This window comes from Hippopotamus amphibius, chromosome 1 (genome assembly GCF_030028045.1).
Source record: "Hippopotamus amphibius kiboko isolate mHipAmp2 chromosome 1, mHipAmp2.hap2, whole genome shotgun sequence".
Classification (NCBI taxonomy): domain Eukaryota; kingdom Metazoa; phylum Chordata; class Mammalia; order Artiodactyla; family Hippopotamidae; genus Hippopotamus; species Hippopotamus amphibius.
Window position 1 is genome coordinate 151603100 of NC_080186.1, and position 21222 is coordinate 151624321.

A 21222-nucleotide genomic window follows, 5' to 3' on the forward strand; every position below is an offset into this window, starting at 1 on the left:
ACAGTATTAAGTCTTCCAATCCATGAACATAAGATTTCTTTCCATTTGTGTGTTTGTTTAATGTCTTACAGCAGTGTTTTGTAGTTTTCAGTGTACAAGTCTTTTGTCTCCTTGATTAACTTTATTCCCATGTATTTTATTCTTTTTCTTGCTATTATAAATGAAATTTTCTTATTTTTTCCTGTTTTTATGCCTAAATATTGTGCAGTCACTCAAACTGTTCAATTATCTGTATATTTTATGCCCACATAAGATCATGGAAATTCTCTATATTCAGACATTCTGTTCATACATTTCAAATGTAATCAAAATAAAATTCCCATAACTATCCTTGTACCTTTAAAAATCAAGAATCCTGGGGAGTCGAGGGAGGGAGGGAATACAGGGATATGTGTATAAAAACAGATGATTGAACTTGGTGTTCCCCCCCAAAAATAATAAATAAATAAATAAAATTTAAAAAAAAATCAAGAATCCTGAGCTTGGTAGTAAGAAAATAACTTTATATCTTCATAAAACCCATCAAGAGAGAAGACTTAAAATCCTGCTGGGAAAACACTCTTTCCCAACCCCCGAATAATCTAAAATAAGCAGTAGAACACAGTGACCTTCTAAAATGAGGGAACACAAATTCACATTGTACATAATGCACACTACAATCAGTAATACAATTAGTGACCATAAGCTTTCCAAAGTATAATTTATTCAGATGTCTGAAATGTTCAGTGGATAGGAGACAGTTATATGCTAGAAAGGTATAATATTTTTTGCATGGTTTAATTAAAACATAAAGCTATTTGTCCAAATAAGAGCCACTTCATTATGTATTTGGTTTTTGTTTGTTTGTTTGTTTTAAGGTCACTTGTATGTATATAGCAGTCTGGACATGCTGGTGGTATCAAAGTCAATGCCTCTTCGCATGGCAAGAACAATGCATTTAACATTAACTCATGGGTTAGATCTAGAAATGACTTCATAGCATTACTTTGGCTAGCACAACAATTTTGGACAACACTCAGATAAATATAGGTATGTGAAATGTGAAGCATTTATCTTATGCACCTTAAATTGTGGTCGAAAACTATCAAATGAAAACTGAAGATAGGGACTTCCTTTGTGGTGCAGTGGTTGAGAATCTGCCTGCCAATGCAGGGGACATGGGTTCGATCCCTGCTCCAGGAAGATCCCGCATGCTGCAGAGCAAGTAGGCCTGTGTGCCACAGCTACTGAGCCTGTGCTCCATAGCTCGTGAGCCACAACTGTTGAGCCTGTGTGCCACAACTGCTGAAGCCTGAGTGCCTAGAGCCCATGCTCTGCAGCAAGAGAAACCACCACAGTGAGGAGCCAGCGCACTACAATGAGAGTAGCCCCCACTTGCCACAACTAGAGAAGGCCCGTGTGCAGCAATGAAGACCCAACACAGCCATAAATAAATAAATAAGAAAACTGAAGATAAGAACACTTTATGGTAGAAAACTTTGGTAAAGATAGGGTACCTTTTAAAGTCTTTATATCACATTGTTAGCAAATTTTGTTTTTAACACTATTATGGAATAGCCTACTTTGTGTTAACAGATTTTTGAAATAAGAAAATAGTCAAGTGTGCCATGGGGTTGTCTAAAAATCAAACAACACACACTTATATATACAATATTACTCAGTACCTGCAAAATGAATGTGAAGAGTGCAGGATCTGGTCTCTTATTCTACAGTAATAAACAACAGAAACAGTATCCTACCAATGAAGGCAGAAAGTAGGACTTAGAAGAATCTAATCCCAATTAACTTTAAAGCATTCATAGAAGAAATAAATGCGTATTACACAAACAGTGAGAGAAAATGTGCTGCCAGTCAACTCAGTTCCAGCTGGGGGACAACACAGTGTTAGCCTGTACATGATAATGACCTCAGAAGAGCATGTGTTCTTTTCTGTAAATGATAATGATGTGAAAACATAGAAATGTCTGCTACATGAAGAGTTATAAGGAAAAAATACAAATTCAAACTTAGATGTAAAGTGAAAAAACCTAAATATTGAAAAACTGAAATCTTACAGATCAAAAAATGTTGAATAACTGTCTTCTGTGAAAGCTGAAAGTTTTTGTTGACACAAAAGTATTTATGTACAACTAAGCCTTACTGGTTAAATATCTGAGGCATATCTGGCCTTGAACACTTTCTTTATATGCTGGAGTTGTAAACAAGTTTTCTCAGTCATTTAAAAAAATTAAAAACCCCTCTTCTCAGCAGATGCATTAACAGGAAACAATGGCCTTGATACAGGAAAAAGAGAAAAAAGAAAATTAAACAAAATGAAACGGAAATCCTTGATAAGTAGGCAATTGGAAGGATATCCAAAAATAATAGTCTCCAAGGATTCTTCCCAGTTTCCAGTGACTTTCAGTTGTGATCCACTGGGTTACAAATATGTGCAATTCCATTACTTGCTGCTTTTTATTTAATTTGGGAAGTTTGCTTATTATTCTGATCAAGGCCCTATTTTCATCTTTTAGCCTCTGGTTATCTGCTTTTAGGTCTGGTAACATTTTGAACTCCTCTTTCACTTAGGATATTTTTTTAGAGCTCTTTGTCCCTTCCCCCCCCAATTTCCAATAGTGACCTATCTGCAAATCTTTCTTGTCTCTGGGTAGCCTTTTCCAATTGCAACTTAATATCTGTCAGTTCCATGTGTGTATCATGTAGCTATGCTTTCAGCTGTTCATTTGTTCATAAAGCTTTTTAAAATCTGGTGAATCATCCTTTTCTAGCTTGCTACTATAAGTCTTTCTTTTCCTAAATAACCGTACGATCCAGAGCAACCCAACAAGGAATTATACCAATCATTAGATGACATGGAACTTGTTTCATATCTAGAAATGGAATCCATCTGAATTTCTTTCTTATTGGATATTCCATCTGTATCTGATTGTTGTTCTTTTTCATTTTCATCACTATCCTGTGTCAGAATGAAATTCCTCTAGATCTTCTTTTCTCTCTTGGTCACTATTGTTCTCTGATTGATTTAGGCTGTGATTTATTTTCTTCTTTTTCCTCTTCTCTCTTTTCTCCCTCTTTTTCATTTTTTTTCAGGCTCTTTATTGGAAAATAATTGCTTTACACTCTTGTACGAGGTTTGAGGTACACCAAAGTGAACGAGCTGTATTTATACATATATCCCCATATCCCCTCCCTCCTGCGACTACCTCCCGCAACTCCCTCCTGCTCTCCGTGTCCTGGCCCTCTAAGGCATCACCCATCATCAAGTTGCTCTTCCTTTGCTATATAGCAACTTCCCACTAGCTATCTGTTTTACAGTTGGTAGTACATCTTCTTTATCCATTGATCTGTCAGTGGACATTTAGGTTGTTTCCCTGTCTTGGCTATTGTAAAGAGTGTTGCTCTGAACATTGGGGTGCATGTATCTTTTCCAAGTTATAGTTTTGTTTGGGTATATGCCCAGGAGTAGGATTGCTGGATCATATGGCAACTCTATTTTTAGTTTTTTGAGGAACCTCCGTACTGTTTTCCATAGTGGCTGTATCAATTTACATTCCCACCAACAGTGTAAGAGGGTTTCCTTTTCTCCACACACACCCTCTCCAGCATTTATTACTTGTAGACTTTTTAATGATGGCCACTCTGACTGGTGTGAGGTGGTACCTCGCTTTGATTTGCATTTCTCTAATAATTAGTGATGCGGAGCATCTTTTCATGTGTCTGTTGGCCATCTCTATGTCTTCTTTGGAGAAATGTCTATTTAGGTCTTCTACCCATTTTTTTTTTTTTTGGCACACAGGCTTAGTTGCTCCGTGGCATGTGGGATCTTCCTGGAGCTGGGATCAAACCCGTGACCTCTTCATTGGCAGGCGGATTCTTAACCACTGTGCCACCTAGGAAGCCCCTTCTACCCATTTTTTGATTGGCTTGTTTGTTTGTTTTGTTATTGAGTTGTATGAGCTGTTTATATATTTTGGAAATTAAGCCTTTGTCAATCGCATCATTTGCAAATATTTTCTCCCAGTCTGTACGTTGTCTTTCCGTTTTGTTTCTAATTTCCTTTGCTGTACAAAAGCTTGTAAATTTGATTAGGTCGCATTTGTTTATTCTTACTTTTATTTCTATTGCCTTGGGAGACAAGGCTGATAAATCTTATTGTATATTCTGAAGTACTTTAGTTTATATTTACCTTCTCTAGATGTTTCTGCTTTCTTTTTTTCTTCTTCATTCTCTTTATCCTGCCTCCCCCCCCCCCCCCCCCACCTTTTCTTCATTTTCTTGTTCTCTGATTTGGGTATAATGACTTCATATTGTTTTTTCAGCTTCCTAAAGATCAGTCTATGTTGTGTTGATCTTCTAGTCTGTGTTGATCTTTTAGACTGTCTTGCTTGTCTAGATCTTGCTTTTCTCTGGGATTCAGATTCTTCCTCTCTAACAGGGGTGAAGTATAACCTTCATGTCTCCCTGACCTCTAACGGGGAGAAAAGTTCCAACAACAGTTGTAGTCAGAGTTATTTTGTTGTGAGGTTTTTGATTACTTATTCAGTCTCTTTACTGGTTTTAAATCTATTCAGATTTTCTGTTTCTTCATGATTTAGTCTTGGTAACTTTTAAGTTTCTAGGAACTTGTCTATTTCATCTAGATTATTCAATTTGGTGTATAGTTGTTCATAGTACTCTCTTGCAATCTCTTTTAGTTCTATAAAATCAGTTGTAATGTCCCCTCTTTCATTTCTGATTTTAGTTATTTGAATCTTTTCCCTTTTTTCTTAAGTCAGTCTAGTTAAAGGTTTGCCAATTTTGTTGCTCTTTTTGAAGAACCAACTCTTGGTTTCATTAATTTTCTCTATTGGTTTTTATTATCTGTTTTGTTTATCTTTGCTCTAATCTTTATTATTCTCTTCTGGCAGATTTGGGGAGCATACACTCTTGATTATCATTATACAGTATTTTATCACTGTAGAATTACACTGTATTATGACTCTCTGTTCTTAGATGACTGATTAGATTAGAATTCTCTGACTAACAGAACTCCATATGTGACAGACACAACAACACTCCCCTAAGCCTTCCTAATTTTCCTTGTTTTACTTAACTTCTTAAATGGCACTTTTGTCATATTGTAATTTATTTTGTTTATTGTTTATTGTCTCTCCATCTTGTTAGCATTTAAGCATGAATGGGGCAGGAATATTTAGCTGTATTAAAATGATATAGCTCAAGCTCTAGAAGAGTGCATGATACATAGTAGATGTTCACTGAATATTTGCTGAACAACTAAATGGTAGAGTGAATGAATAGTTTTACTGGTTTAATAACCTGTGTGGAATTACATTCCAAAATTTTATACATCAGAAAGCTTTTAAGGTGTGGGTAATCTGGGAGTAAGAAAGATGAGAAGGGAAGGCCAGAAGAACAAGGTAGTTTCATTTTGGGGAGATAATCTAAATATTCCTTATTTGCTATGGTAATTGGTGAGAGTAGTGCTAAATTTGTATACTAGTAAGAGGAGCATTCTCAAAAGCCCTAAGGTGAAAGTGAGTTGAGGAAGAACAAGAATGTCTGAAGTGGAATGAATGAGAGGAAATGGTTTATGATAATGTCAAAAAAATTGAGGAAGATAATGTAGGGCATTTTAAGGCATGCTATAGAGTTGTTTTTTTTTTAAAGCAGGTTTATTGAGGTTTAATAGGCAAGCAATAAATTGCACATATTTGATAACATTGGTCTATGTATACACCAGTGAAACTATCACCACAGTCAAGATAATGAAAATGTCCATGATCCCCCCAAAGTTTCTTCTTATCCCTTGGAAATTCTTGTTCCCCAACTGGTTCTCTGTCTCATCCCCAGGCAACCACTGACCTGTTTTCTGCCACTATATACTCATTTGCTTTTTCTAGAATTTGATATAAGTAGAGTCATAATGTATGCACTCTTGTTTTTTACTGATTTCTTTCACTCAGCATACTTGTTTTGAATTTAATCCAATTTTCTGTGTGTACCAAGAGTTCATTCCTTCCTATTGCTTATTAGTATTCTATTGTATGAATAGTTTATCCTTTTGCCTATGATGGACATTTGAGTTAATTTTAGTTTTTGATTTTACAAAAAAAGTTCCTGTGAGCATTACTGTACACATGTTTGTATGCACGTGTCTTAGATATTGCATGTTGTGTGTGCATATGCCTAATATTCTCTTGGATAAACATTAGGAATGGAATGGCTGGATCATATAGTCAGTGAATATTTAACCTGAGAAATTACCTGTTTTCTAAAGGGATTGCACCCTTTTACATTCCCACTAGCTGTGTGTAAAATTTCATTTCTCTACATCCTTGCCAGTACTTGGTAATATTAGTTTTTTAAATTTTAGTTATTTTAGTAAGTGATTAATGGTATCCCATTGTGATTTAAATTAGCATTTCCCTAAAGACTAATGGTTGTTGGGTATCTTTTCCTGTTCTTATTTGCCATCAGTAAATCTGTGGTGAAGTGCCTGTTTAAATCTTTTGCTCAGTTTTAAATAATTTCATTATTAGAGGTCTTCATATATTCTGGCTGATGGTTCTTTATTAGATATATGATTTGGAAACACTTTCTCCCAGTCTGTGGCTTGTCTTTTTATTCTCGTAAACTGTGTCTTTTGAATACCAGAGGTCCAATTTATTATTTATTATTTTATGGCTCATGCTTTTGGTGTTAACTAAGAAATCTTTGCCTCATCCTTGGTCACAAAGGATTTCTCCTACATTTTATTCCAGGAGTTTTATAGTTTTAGATTTTATATTTAGGGCTATGAGCCATTTTGAGTTAATTTTTTTGTATGTAGCATGAAGAATGCATAGATTCAATTTAAATTATAGATATCCAGTTATTCCAGCACTATTTGTTGAAAAGGCTATCCCCCATCCCCACCCCAACACACAGAATTGCCTTTGTTATATCAGTTGGATCTATTTCTGAACTATCTATTCTGTTTCATTTATATATTTTTCTATCACTGACCAGTACCACACTCTCTTGATTATTGTAGTGTGTGTACAATAAGCTTTGAGATCCGGTAGTGTTAAGCCTCAAACTTATTTTTATTTTTTTGCAAAGTTGTTTTGGCAATTCTTGGTACGTTTGCTTTCCTTATGGATCTCAAATTGTCCTTTTAATATAGGGACAGTTTTATTTCTTTTTTTGTCAGTTTCTTCTCTAAAACTTGCTGCTGTTTTGAATAGATTGCACTGAACCTATAAATCAATCTGCAGAGTTTGACATTATGAAAATACTGAGCTGACACATGAATGTGACATAGCTCCTTTAAGTCTTCTTTCATTTCTATTAGCATTGTTTTATAGTTTTCAGTGTACAGGTGTTTCTCATCTTTTGTCAGATTTGCCCCCAAACCTTTTATATTTAAAAATTCTACTGTAGATGTTTTAAATTTTAATTTCTGATTATTTATTGATTGTACATGGAAGTACAACTAATTATTGTATATCGACCTAGTATACTTCAACCTTCCTAAGCTTACTAATTAGTTCTAGTACCTTTTATTGTAGGATGCATTGGATTTTCTACATAGAAGATCATATTATCTACAAATGAATGTGGTTTTACCCTTTCCTTTCCAAATCAGGTGGTTTTAATGTCTTTTTTGCTTTATTGCACTGACTAGAACCTCCAATACAATGTTTAATAGAAGCTGTGGGAGTAATTCCTTCCACTTTCTTCTTTATTGTCAAGATTGTTTTAGCTATTCTAGGGCCTGTTCCTTTCCATATAAGTTTTTTTTTTTTCAAAACAAGCAACTTTTTATTGAAGTATAGTTGATATACAATGTTGTGTTAGTTTCAGTTGTACAGCAAAGTGATTTATTTATTTATATATATGTGTATATATATACATATATATACACATATATATGTGTATATTCATTTTCATATTCTTTTCCATTATAGGGTATTACAAGATATTGAATCTAGTTCCCTGTGCCATACAATAGGTCTTTGTTGTTTATTTTATATATAGTAGTGTCTATCTGTTAATCCCAAACTCCTAATTTATGCCCCCCTCCCTTTCCCCTTGGTAACCATAATTTGTTTTCTTTGTCTCTGAGTCTGTTTCTGTTTTGTAAATAAGTTCATTTGTATCTGTTTTTAGATTCCACATATAAACAATACCCTATGATATTTGTCCTTCCCTTTCTTACTTACTTCACTTAGTATGATAATCTCTAGGCCAGTCCTTATAGCTGAAAATGGCATTATTTCATTGTTTTTTATGGCTGAGTAAAATTCCACTGTGTATGTATATGCTCCATATATATATGTATATATATGCCACATCTTTTTTATCCACTTATCTTTTGATGGACATTTAGTTTGCTTCCATGTCCTGGCTATTGTAAATAGTGCCGCTATGAACATTGGGGCACATGAATCTTTTCAAATTAGAGTTTTCATCTTTTCTGGATGTATGCTCAGGAGTGGGATTGATGGATCATATAGTAGCTCTATTTTTAGTTTTTTAAGGAACACCATATAAATTTTAAAATGATTTTGTCTAAGTCTACAAAAAAAAAAAACACACACCTTGCTGTCATTTTTTTAAGAGAAATTTCTTTAAGCCTGTAGATCAATTTGCGGATAATTAACATCTTTACTATTTATAGTCTTCAGATCAGTGACCATGGTGCGTCTCTATTTATTTGATTTCTTTTAATGACAGTTTGTAGTTTTCTTCCTAAAGATCCTACATGTTTTGATTAGTGTAAGCTGAAGTGTTTTGATTTCTTTGGAGTGATTAAAAATGGTATTATGTTTTTATTTCTGTTTCCATGTTTTTATTATTAGTATGTAGAAATGTGATTGATATCTGTGTTGATCTTGTGTCCTGTTACTTTGCTGAACTCACTTATTAGTTTTAGGCATATTAGTAAATTCCTTTGGACTGCTTATGTAAATAGTCATTCATGTCATTTGCACATAGGGATAGTTTTATTTCTTTCCTTTCTGATCTGTATATTTCTAATTTTGCTTTCTTGTGTTATTTTAGTGGGTAGAATTTCCAGTACTATGTTGAAGTAGAACAATGAGAGCAAACATCATTTTCTTGTTCCTGATCTAAAAGGGGAATCACTCAGTCTTTCATCATTAAGTATTATATTTTCTGTGGATTTTTTTTTGGTAGATGCTCTTTATTAAGTTAGGGAAATTCTTCTCTATTACTGTTTTGCTGAGAATTTCTTTTATCATGCATGAATATTGGGTTTTTGTCAAATGCCTATTCTGTGTCAATTGATATAATCATTTACCTTTTCTTTGGATCTTGCTGGTTAATTTTCAATTTTGAGCCAGCTTTGAATACTTGGAATACATTTCACTTGGTCATAGTGTATAATTCTTTTGATAGATTGTTGGATTTGGTTTGTTAATATTTTGTTGAGAATTTTTATGTCTAAGTTCATGGGAGACATTGGTCTGTAGTTTTCTTTCATTGTACTGTATTGGTATGGTTTTGGTAATAATTTCCTGATAAAATGATTTGGGGAGTATCCCCTCCTCTTCTATTTTATGGAAGAGATTGTGTAAAATCAATGTTAATTCTTTAAATTTTGGTAGAATTCTCCAGTGAAACCGTTTTTCCTTTTTTGTGAGATCTTTAACTAAGAATCAACTTTTTACATAGTTATAGGACCATGCAGATGATCTCTGTCATCTTAGTTGAGTTTTGGTGTTTGAAGAAATGGTCCATTTCTTCTACCTTGCCACATTTATGAGGCTAAAGTTGTTCATAATATTCTCAAATTATCCATTTTATGACTGCAAGATCTATAGTGACTTGTTAATATCTAGCTCTACAATTTCCAACATCTTTTTCAATCCTGGTCTGTTTTTTTTTTCCCTTTGATTGATTTTTCTCTTCATTATGAGCATCATTTCCCAGTTTCTGTATACGCCTGATAATTCTGGATTTGGTGGTAGACATTGTGAATTTTGCCTTGTTGGATGATAGATACTTTTGTGTTCCAATACATATTTTTGAAGCTTTCTTCTGTAGTTCAGTTAAGTTACTTGGAAACAGTTGTTACGTGGCACCAGAGCAAGATTTAAATGTAGAGTTAATAATTTCCCACTATTGAGGCAAGACCCTTCTGTGTATTCTTCCCAATGAATTGTAAAGTTTTCCAGTCTGGCTGGTGGGAACAGACATTAATCTTGGCTTTTTGTGAGCTCCAATTACCGCTTCCTCCTTCCTTTCTGGTGTCTCTTTTCCCAGACTAATTTTTCTTACATATATGCACTAAGCAGTATTCTCCTGAATACTTGAAGTGGACCCTCTGCAAGTCTCTGGAACTCTCTTTCTGTGCAGCTTTCTCCTCTTTGGCCTCTGCTCTGTGAATATAGCTGCCTTGGTCTCTGTGTACTGTTAGTTCTTTCTCCTCCACTCTGAAAGTCTGTTGGCCCCTGTCTGGACTCCCCTTTTCTGTGTCATACCTAGAAATGTTCTCAAGGCAGTAAACTAGGCAGTCAGAGGGGTCACCTCAATTTGTTTCCCATCTCTCAAGGATAACTGTTCTTCACAGCCTGATGTCTAATACCTTCAAAGCCATTGTTTCATACACTTGTCTGGTTTTTCCATTGGTTCAGGTGAAAGTTCCCATCCATTCCCTGTTACTTCACTTTGGTCAGAAGTGGAATTTTGGAATTGGTTTATAAAATTTAATTTTGTATTATAATTATGTAAAATTTTTTGTGGTTACAAAGTCAAATCAACAGAACATAGTATATTCAAAGAAGATTAGGTACGATCTCGGTCCTTTCTATCTTATTTCCTTCCTAGCTGGGGTAGGAAGTGTCTAAGATAGCCACCAGTGATTCCCACCTCCTGATATTCATGGCCCTCTGTAATACCCTCCACATAAGTAAGCAGTTTCTAACCAATGGCATATGGCAACATTGAGGGGATGTCACATGTGTATTGATAATAAAGTTATAAAAGATTGTGACTTCCCTAGATAAGCAAGCTGCAAGTTGGAGAGTCCTGCATGGCAAGGTACTATGGGTGGCTTCCTTCCAACAACCAGCAAGGACATGAATGCCCTTAGTTCAACAATCCTTGAGGCATTAAATTCTGCCGACAATTGTGATTGAGCTTGGAAATGAACCTCTCCCCATTTGAGTCTTCAGATGACAGAGACCCCAGCCTGGGCCAACTGATTACAGATTTGTAGATGACCCTGAAGCAGACGACCCAGATAATTCATATCCAGATCCCTGACCCATAGAAACTGAGAAAGAATAGATGTGTGTTGTTTTAAGCCACTAAGTTTTGGGGTAAGCTGATACGTTTCAATAGATCACTAATAATACCTTTTGCAGATTATATTTTATTTGATGGCTTATTCTTCCATCATTTGCTTTTTATTTTTAAGATAAACATACACAGTTGATTTTCATTATTCACAGATTCTATAATTGCAAATTTACCTGCTTGCTAAAATGTATTTGTAATCTCAAAATCAATACTCACAGTGCTTTTTCACTCCTTAGCAGACATGCACAGAGTACCAAAAAATTTGAGTTGCCCCATGCACACATTCCTGGCTGAGTTTAAACAAGGGGATGCTCTGCCTTCTTGTTCCAGCTCTCATACAGAAATAAACAGATGATGGGGATGGTAGGGGCAACACAGTGCAGAAACTCCACCTCTGGGGCCAGTTGGACAGGGTTTGAATCTAGCTCTGGCCTTTGTTATTGGATGTCAGGCAAATTACTTAACTCTTCTGAACCTTGTTTTTTTGGTAAAATAAAGAAAACAGAATCTACCAACATGAGTTGTTTTTAAGGTTATAATCTTAATCATAAAAAGTTGTAATTTAAGATTATAATCTATTTTATATTGATTTATTTCCCTTTGGAGAAATGGTTCAGTATTCACTAATTCTGTGTTTGCAGCAACTTAACTGAACATAGCTACCATGAATAAGTAGAATTAACTGCATACATATCACATTTTTAGAAACTAAGTGATAATACAAACTATTCATTTTTTTCTCCTTTTTCCCCTCATATAATATTATATCCTGAGGTTACTGCTGTATTAGTACATAGAGATATTTCTCTCTGTCTCTCTCTTACAGCTGAATAGTACTGCTTTTTGTGTATACTGTAATTTATACTGCAATGAGTAACCCTTTTTTTTTTCTTTTCTTTCTTCCTTTTTTTTTTTTTTTTTTTTTGCCAATGTATATTTGGGATCTATTCCTGGAATAGAGTTTCTGAATTAAAGGGCAAAAGCTTACATGTAGTGTTGTGATAATCCTCCCCTTAAGAGGTAGAGCTCAATTCCCATTGTGGGCACCCTTAGTGATTCACTTTCAGCAAATAGAATATAGAAGAAGTAATGAGATGTCATTTCTAATTTAGGTTATAAGACTATGGCTTCCATCTTGTGTGTGCTCTCTCACTCTCTTTCCCTTGACTCACTTGGTCTAGGTAGAAGCTAGCTTCCATACTATGAGGCAGGCTTGAGAGAGGGAAAACCCCTACCATGCCATGAGGATAATTGAGTAGATGAAGGAAATGCCCCCATGGTGAGCAATTGAGCTTGGAGATTGAAATTCTGAGGCTTGTCATCAGCTACTTGATTGAGTTTAGAAGCATAACCTCCTCCAGTTCAGCCTTGAAATAACTGAGCCCTGGCTCACAGCTTGACTGCAACCTCATGATAGACTAGACCTGAACCACCCAGCTAAGCTATTCCCACATTCTCAACTTACAGAAACTATGAAACAGTTAACTACAACAACGTTTACAGTAACAAACTGCTAAATTTCAGGTAATTTGTTACACAGCAATAGATAACGAATACATATAATTTTGTCAACTACTGTCAAATCTTCTATATAGGGGCTATATCATTTCTCTGTCCCATTAGTAACATATGAGAATTCCAGGTTCCCATGGCTTTATTAACACTGTATATTTCCAAACTTAGAATACTTTTTTAACAAGGTAGTAGATGAGAAATAGTACCTTACTGTGGCTTTAATTTTTATTTCTTTCATTATGAGAGAGGCCTCCTCTCCCTTCAACTTTTTTTTTAATGAAATAATAACATAAGGACAGCTTCCCATCATGCTTAGGATAAAGAGCTAACGTTTTCACAATTTCTACATGGCTCTCTGCGATCTGACCCCTTCCCATATCAGCTCCCACTGGCATTACTGCTTGAAGATTCTGAATTAATCATTACTATACCCTTAGTGCCTAACACAGTGAATGACTACACTGTCTTAAGCACAAGACATGCAATAAAGATTGATGTAACAGGAAAAGTTTAGATTGGAGTGCTCCTGGCTGCCCATTTCTTACCCTCTTCTTTGTCTTGACCATATGTTAGGCCTTTTTCCTCCCCTCATACTCCTAAATTTTGGCTTGCCCCCAAGTTTAAACATACACTTAAGGACTAAGGCAGCTTACTCTCAGAATCTGAAGACCCAAGAAACATTTCCTGTTGAAGTGCCCTAGTTTTGCCACTTGCATACCTCCACCTCTTGAAAGTTCTTGCTAACCCTTCTTATATCTCCTTATTAAAGAAAAGCCTTTTTCTGTTTGATTTTGTGAGATGCTTGCAGATTTCTAAGACTAGTGCATTCTCCCTATTGCAATAATCTTTCTAAAGAAAATCTCTTCATATCTAAATTCAGATATGTTTTCATTTGACACGGGAAACAAAAGTGCTAATGTAAAATTGCTGCGCATTTAGTTACACACAAGCCAGAAATCATGGCTCTTGTGAAATCTATGATGATTCAAAATTGTATCTATTTATGCACATGAAACATCAGTTTGTTAGTATGCATTTTTTAAAAAGTATAAAAGCTTGATGTAAGGTAAAGGTTGTGATTACAAGTGTTTCATTGGTTCACTTTTTTTCCCCCTGAAGTCTAACCTCCTCACTCTCTTCCTCTTCTTTTTTCCATCTTTCCTTCTCTGTCTCAGTCTCCATCTAAGTCTCCCGTGTTGTGTCCCGTTATTTCCCACTTCCGTTCCTGTGCTTCCATTTTTCACCTTTCAGTTTTCCATCTCTCTGCCTCCACAGGCTTCTCCTTTGCCCCCATTATTCCTGTTTTCTCCTAGTCTCTGATTCTCATCTCCTCTCCCCTCTTACTTGTATTTGTTTTCTCCAGTCGGCCTGTGCAACTTGTTACTGCAGTAGTAGTAGTTTCCCTTAGAGAATCCTTTATAATCGTTTTTAGTGTAAAGTTCATTATTACTGTCTATCATTTTCTGCTCCTCAGTGCCTCCATCACTTTGGTCCCTTTTCCCCACAGTGGAATCTCCATTCCATGGTTTCACCCCTCTTAGCAAGTAGAACCTCCTGGTATAGGGCTGTGCCATTTACAAACACTCTGAAGTAAAGTCGCCAGTGGGAATATTTTACTGTTCCAAATACTTCCTCTTTCACCAAATGAAGCCTTCTGATAGAGGACAGTATCACTGAAACTTCTTACCCAATCGTCCTGTAAAATCTCTCTGCAAAATTTTGCACGTTACTGGTTTGTATAATCCTCCTTTTCCCCCTCCTCTCGCTGCCTCTGTGGTACAGCCCAGCCTCAGGTTCTGAAGAAACCGAATTCCACTGCTTGTACGGAACTGGCCGGCTTCTCAAGATGGCGGCTTTCACTGAAACATAGCGCAAGGGAGCGGCCATATTGCCTCCTGAACAAAGCCGCCCAGGGTGCGGAGTGGGCAAAACTGCCCGGTACGGAACAGCGCAGGCCCGGGAGCCTCGCGCTTTGCTCACCCAGACAGGAAGCGGGAGAATTCGCCGCTATGGATGTGACAGCCGTCCCGGGTTAAGCCGTGACGAGCGTTTCTGGGTCTAATAATGGAACTGCAGGTCAGAAGGCGGGCATGTGGGTCATGAGTGAGTCTTTTGGATTGGTAATGGGACGGGAAGGGTCCGTGAGTGTCAGTGATTGGGTACTGATGAAGTCACTGGTGGGAAGGTATGTGTGATTAGGGTTGGATTTATTTGGGAGTCAGGGATGGAGTGAACTATGAGGTTAGTAATTGGATAACGGTGGGCCAGTGATGGGGTTGTTTATGGGATCAGAAATGGTGTGTAGGGGGACTGACTGGTGATGCTGGGTCAGGGATTTAGGGGACTCTGAGGAATTAGTGATTAGTGAGGGAGGCTGTAGACTAAATGACGAGGGCATCCATATGGCAGTCAATGATGTGATGGGCATGGGGGAGTTCTGTGGGATATGTGATTGCTAGACCCGAGGATTCAGAGATTCGCAGGGAGCAGTAGAGGGATCAGGGCGTCTTGATGATCAGCGTTAATTTTTTTTACATACATTAAAATTTCCACAGGTCATAGGCAACCTTAAAGGTCACATCCCTTCTCAACTATTATGCCCTTAGCCTGGTGCTCCTCCCCCAAATGATCATTTTGAAATAAGACCAAGCAAATCAAAAAGGATAAGATTATGAAAAGTGTGATTTTGATACTACTTTCTAAGTTTATTGAAATCATTTTATATTTTATTCAAGAAACATTTATTGAACCCCTGCTGGGTGCCCAGAGATAAGTATGACTATTTCTCCTGGTTATTTCCTTCCAGATCTATTTTGACAAAGCCTGGAATACCCCATATTAAAACAGTCTCTCTGTCATGGGAGCACCCACTTTCTCTGAACCAGTTAAGCCTTGTCCACCTGACTCCTTCTGGGACTGAGAAGGATTTCCAAGGTATGTACCTTCCTGCATTAGGGTATATTCTCTTGTATCAGTGGTTCAGCATACCACCATTTTTAATATGTAGATGACCATACTGCTGAAAATCAGCAATAAAAATTTAAATGGAAAACATCTTGAAATTGACAGTTTGGTCCATGAATATTTATTGGCAGGAAGATCTGCTGAGTTAAAGAAAAACATGAGAGCTGTTGGGAGATTATTAGAATTCAGCTGCTGATTCCTTTCTGGGGAATAAGGGAATACATTCCTCAGTTTTTCATTTGGTCATTAGCCATTCTTATTGCCTGGGAATTTCATCTTTGTGTATGTGTGGGTGTGTGTATTGCCTTATGAAAACATTAGAATGGAATTGCTGGTTCTTAGTGGGTAGAATAAGTTGTTAATAAATCAACAGGAAACATATCTTCACATCTATACAATTAAAAAACCTTGTCCAAGTTCTTTATGCTTATAATATGTAGGACTTCCTTCACATGATACTTGCCGATCCTTCTATAAAGACCAAATAGTCTTCTCTCACAGGTTGGCCTATCATATACCTGACTTCTGTGGTAGCTGTTTCTAGACTGGTGAATGTGGAAGCTGCAGTCTGTGTCTGATCTGTGAAAACGTCCTTCTGATCACCAATTTTGCCTTTTTAGGCGTCCGCCTTTTTAGGACAGAGCAGAAAATGATAAAGTCCCAGGTGAGTTGCTTTTAATTTCCTTTTTTGGTTCTTCATACAATCAGATGGAAAAGTGAAGATAGCTAAAATTTGGATCAGGGAAGGATAGCCAAAATAAAGATCCAGACCTAGAAAGAGTTGCTAGGTAATATGTAGATAACCTGGCCTGGAACTATTTAAAAAAACTAATATACCAATTTTTCTTATCTTTCTTGCTGCCATCGTGTTACATGATTTGCAGTCCTCTGAAGAGAAAGCAGATACATTTCCCGTGGGGAAAAATTATTTCTTGCCATATAAGACTAAAATTTCATTTTTGGGTCTTTCTCTAGGTGATGGAGTATACAATGATCTCACCAACACTCCTGTGGTAAATGCAATAATAAATTTCTTGTAGCTGTATCATAGAGTGATTTCTTTTAAAGGGAAGTTGTCATAATGTCATAGCCAAACTCCTTAACTTTATCCTTTAGAGCTGGAGTCATCAAACTGTTTCTTGTAGGCCAAGTTCAGTTCTCCAACTGTTTTTGTAAATAAAGTTTTATTGGCAGCACAGCCATGCCATTTGTTTACATATTGTCTATGGCTTTTTCTTTTCTAAGCTCTTTATTGGAATATAATTGCTTTACACTCTTGTACCAGCTTTTGAGCTACACCAAAGTGAATCACCTGTATTTATACATATATCCCCATATCCCCTCCCTCCCACGACTCCCTCCCACCCTCCCTGTCCTGGCCCTCTGAGACATCACCCATCATCAAGTTGATCTCCCTTTGTTATACAGCAACTTCCCACTAGCTATCTGTTTTACATTTGGTAGTGTATATATGTCTATGCTACTCTCTCATTTTGTCCCAGCTTCCCCTTCTCCCCCCGCCCCCCCCCACCCCCATGTCCTCCAGTCCATTCTCTTCATCTGCATCCTTATTCTTGTCCTGTCACTGGGTTCATCAGTACCATTTTTTTTTTTTTTTAGATTCCGTATATATGAGTTCATATACAGTATTTGTTTTTCTCTTTCTGGCTTACTTCACTCTGTATGACAGTCTCTAGGTCTATCCACCTCATTACATATAGCTCCATTTCATTCCTTTTTATGGCTGAGTAATATTCCATTGTATATATATGCCACATCTTCATCCATTCTTCTGTTGATGGGCATTTAGGTTGCTCGATGTCCTGGCTATTGTAAATAGTGCTGCAATAAACATTATGGTACATGTTTCTTTTTGGATTGTGGTTTTCTGTGGGTATATGCTCAGTAGTGGGATTGCTGGGTCATATGGTAGTTCTATTTTTAGTTTTTTAAAGAACCTCCAAGCTGTTTTCCATAATGGCTGTACCAACTTACATTCCCACCAACAGGGCAGGAGAGTTCCCTTTTCTCCACACCCTCTCCAACATTTATTGTTTCCAGATTTTGTGATGATGGCCATTCTGACGAGTGTGAGGTGATCCCTCATTGTGGCTTTGACTTGCGTTTTTCTAATGATTAGTGATGTTGAGCACCTTTTCATGTGTTTGTTGGCCATCTGTATGTCTTCTTTGGAGAAATGTCCATATAGGTCTTCTGCCCATTTGTGGATTGGGTTATTTGCTTTTTTGGTATTAAGCTGCATGAGCTGCTTACATATTTTGGAGATTAATCCTTTGTCCGTTGCTTATTGGCAAGTATTTTCTCCCATTCTGAGGGTTGTCTTCTTGTCTTGTTTATGATTTCTTTCACTGTGCAAAAGCTTTTAAGTTTCGTGAGGTCCCATTTGTTTATTCTTGATTTTATTTCCATGATTCTAGGAGGTGGGTCAAAAAGGATCTTACTTTGATGTATGTTATAGAGTGTTCTGCATGTGTTTTCCTCTAGGAGTTTGATAGTGTCTGGCCTTACATGTAGGTCTTTCATCCATTTGGAGTTTCTTTTTGTGTATGGTGTTAGGAAGTGTTCTAATTGAATTCTTTTACATGTTGCTGTCCAATTTTCCCAGCATCACTTATTGAAGAGGCTGTCTTTTTTTTCCATTGTATATTCGTGCCTCCTTTGTCAAAGATAAGGTGCCCATATGTGGTTGGGTTTGCCTTTGGGTTCTCTGTTCTATTCCATTGATCTTCCTTTCTAGTTCTGTTTAGTACCATACTGTCTTGATCACTGTGGCCTTATAGTATAGCTTGAAGTCAGGAAGCCTAATTCCACTAACTCCGTCTTTCCTCCTCAAGATTGCTTTGGCTATTTGGGGCCTTTTGCGTTTCCATACAAATCGTAAGATTTCTTGTTCCAGTTTTGTGAAAAGTGCCATTGGTAATTTGATAGGGATTGTGTTGAATTTGTAGATTGCTTTCAGTAGGATAGTCATTTTCACAATGTTGATTCTTCCAGTCCAAGAACATGGTATGTCCCTCCATCTGTTTGTATCATCTTTGATTTCTTCCATCAGTGTCTTAAAGTTTTCTGCATATAGGTCTTTTGCCTCCTTAGGCAGGTTTATTCCTAGATATTTTATTCTTTTTGTTGCAGTGGTAAATGGGAGAGTTTCCTTAATTTCTCTTTCTGCTCTTCCGTTGTTAGTGTATAGGAATGCAAGAGATTTCTGCTCATTAATTTTGTATCCTGCTACTTTACTAAACTCATCAATGAGTGCTAGCAGTTTTCTGGTAGAGTCTTTAGGGTTTTCTATATATAATATCATGTCATCTGCAAAGAGTGACAATTTTACTTCTTCTTTTCCAATTTGGATTCCTTTAATTTCTTTTTCTTCTCTGATTGCTGTGGCTAACACTTCCAAAACTATGTTGAATAACAGTGGTGAGAGTGGACACCCTTGTCTTGTTCCTGTTCTTAGAGGGAATTCTTCCAGTTTTTCTCCATTGAGAACAATGTTGGCTTTTGGTTTGTCATATATGGCTTTTATTATGTTGAGGTAATTTCCTTCTATGCCCATTTTCTGGAGAGCTTTTATCATAAATGGATGTTGAACTTTGTCAAAAGCTTTTTCTGCATCTATTGAAATGATCATATGGTTTTTATCCTTCAATTTGTTGATATGATGTATCACGTTGATTGATTTGCGTATATTGAAGAATCCTTGCATCCCAGGGATAAACCCCACTTGATCATGGTGTATGATTTTTTTAATGTGCTGTTGCAGTCTGTTAGCTAGTATTTTGTTGAGGATTTTTGCATCTATATTCATCAGTGATATTGGTCTGTAGTTTTCTTTCTTTGTGACATCTTTGCCTGGTTTTGGTATCAGGGTGATGGTAACCTTGTAGAATGAGTTTGGGAGTGCTCCGCCTTCTGCAATATTTTGGAAGAGTTTGAGAAGGATAGGTGTTAACTCTTCTCGAAATGTTTGATAGAATTCGCCTGTAAATCCATCTGGTCCTGGGCTTTTGTGTGTTGGGAGATTTTTAATCACTGCCTCAATTTCTGTACTTGTGATTGGTCTGTTCATGGTTTCTATTTCTTCCTGGTTCAGTCTTGGAAGATTGTATTTTTCTAAGAATGTATCCATTTCTTCCAGGTTATCCAATTGATTGGCATATAGTTGCTTGTAGTAGTGTCTCATGATGTTTTGTATTTCTGAGGTGTCCGTTGTGACTTCTCCTTTTTCATTTCTAATTCTGTTGATTTGCATCTTCTCCCTTTTTTTCTTGATGAGTCTGGCTAATGGTTTATCAATTTTGTTAATCTTCTCAAAGAACCAGCTTTTAGTTTCATTTATTTTTCTTATGGTTTCTTTCCTTTCTTTTTCATTTATTTTTGCTCTGATCTTTATGATTTCTTTCCTTCTGCTCACTTTGGGGTTTCTTTGTTCTTCTTTCTCTAGTTGTTTTAGGTGCAAGGTTAGGTTGTTTATTCGATCATTTTCTTGTTTCTTAAGGTAGGACTGTATTGCTATAAACTTCCCTCTTAGAACTGCTTTTGCTGCGTCCCATAGGTTTTGGGTTGTTGTGTTTTCGTTGTCATTTGTTTCTAGATATTTTTTGATTTCCTCTTTGATTTCTGTAGTGATTCTTTGGTTGTTTAAGAGTGAATTGTTTAGCCTCCATGTGTTTGTATTTTTTGCAGTTTTTTTCCTGTAATTGATATCTAGTCTCATGGCGTTGTGGTCTGAGAAGATGCTTGATATGATTTCAATTTTCTTGAATTTGCCAGTGTTTGATTTGTGACCCAAGATGTGATCTATCCTGGAAAATGTTCCGTGTGCACTTGAGAAGAAAGTGTAGTCTGTCGTTTTTGGATGGAATGTCCTATAAATATCAATTAAGTCGAAATGGTCTAATGTGTCCTTTAAAGCTTATGTTTCCTTATTTATTTTCTCTTTGGATGATCTGTCCATTGATGTAAGTGGGGTGTTCAAGTCTCCTACTATTATTGTGTTACTGTCGATTTCCCCTTTTATGGCTGTTAGCATTTGCCTTATGTATTGAGGTGCTCCTATGTTGGGTGCATAGATATTTACAATTGTGTTATGTTCTTCTTGGATGGATCCCTTGATCATTATGTAGTGTCCTTCCTTGTCTCTTGTAATCGTCTTTAAAGTCTAATTTGTCTGATATGAGTATTGCTGCCCAGCTTTCTTTTGACTTCCATTTGCATGGAATATCTTTTTCCATCCCCTTACTTTCAGTCTATATGTGTCCCTTGGTCTGAAGTGGGTTTCTTGTAGGCAGCATATAGAAGGGTCTTGTTTTTGTATCCATTCAGCCAGTCTGTGTCTTTTGGTTGGAGCATTTAATCCATTTCTGTTTAAGGTGATTATTGACATGTGTATTCCTCTCACCATTTTCTTAATTG

At 36.6% G+C, this 21222-nt stretch overlaps 1 protein-coding gene across 1 annotated transcript in view; it reads left to right on the top strand.

The window, feature by feature from the left end:
- Window positions 1–21222, top strand: part of ZNF300 (zinc finger protein 300) — a 70197-nt gene that overhangs the window by 35923 nt on the left and 13052 nt on the right. The window contains exons 5-6 of the mRNA XM_057730828.1: window positions 15629–15756; window positions 16407–16450. Coding sequence (XP_057586811.1) covers window positions 15629–15756; window positions 16407–16450 — 172 coding nt within the window. The remainder of the gene's footprint in view (window positions 1–15628; window positions 15757–16406; window positions 16451–21222) is intronic.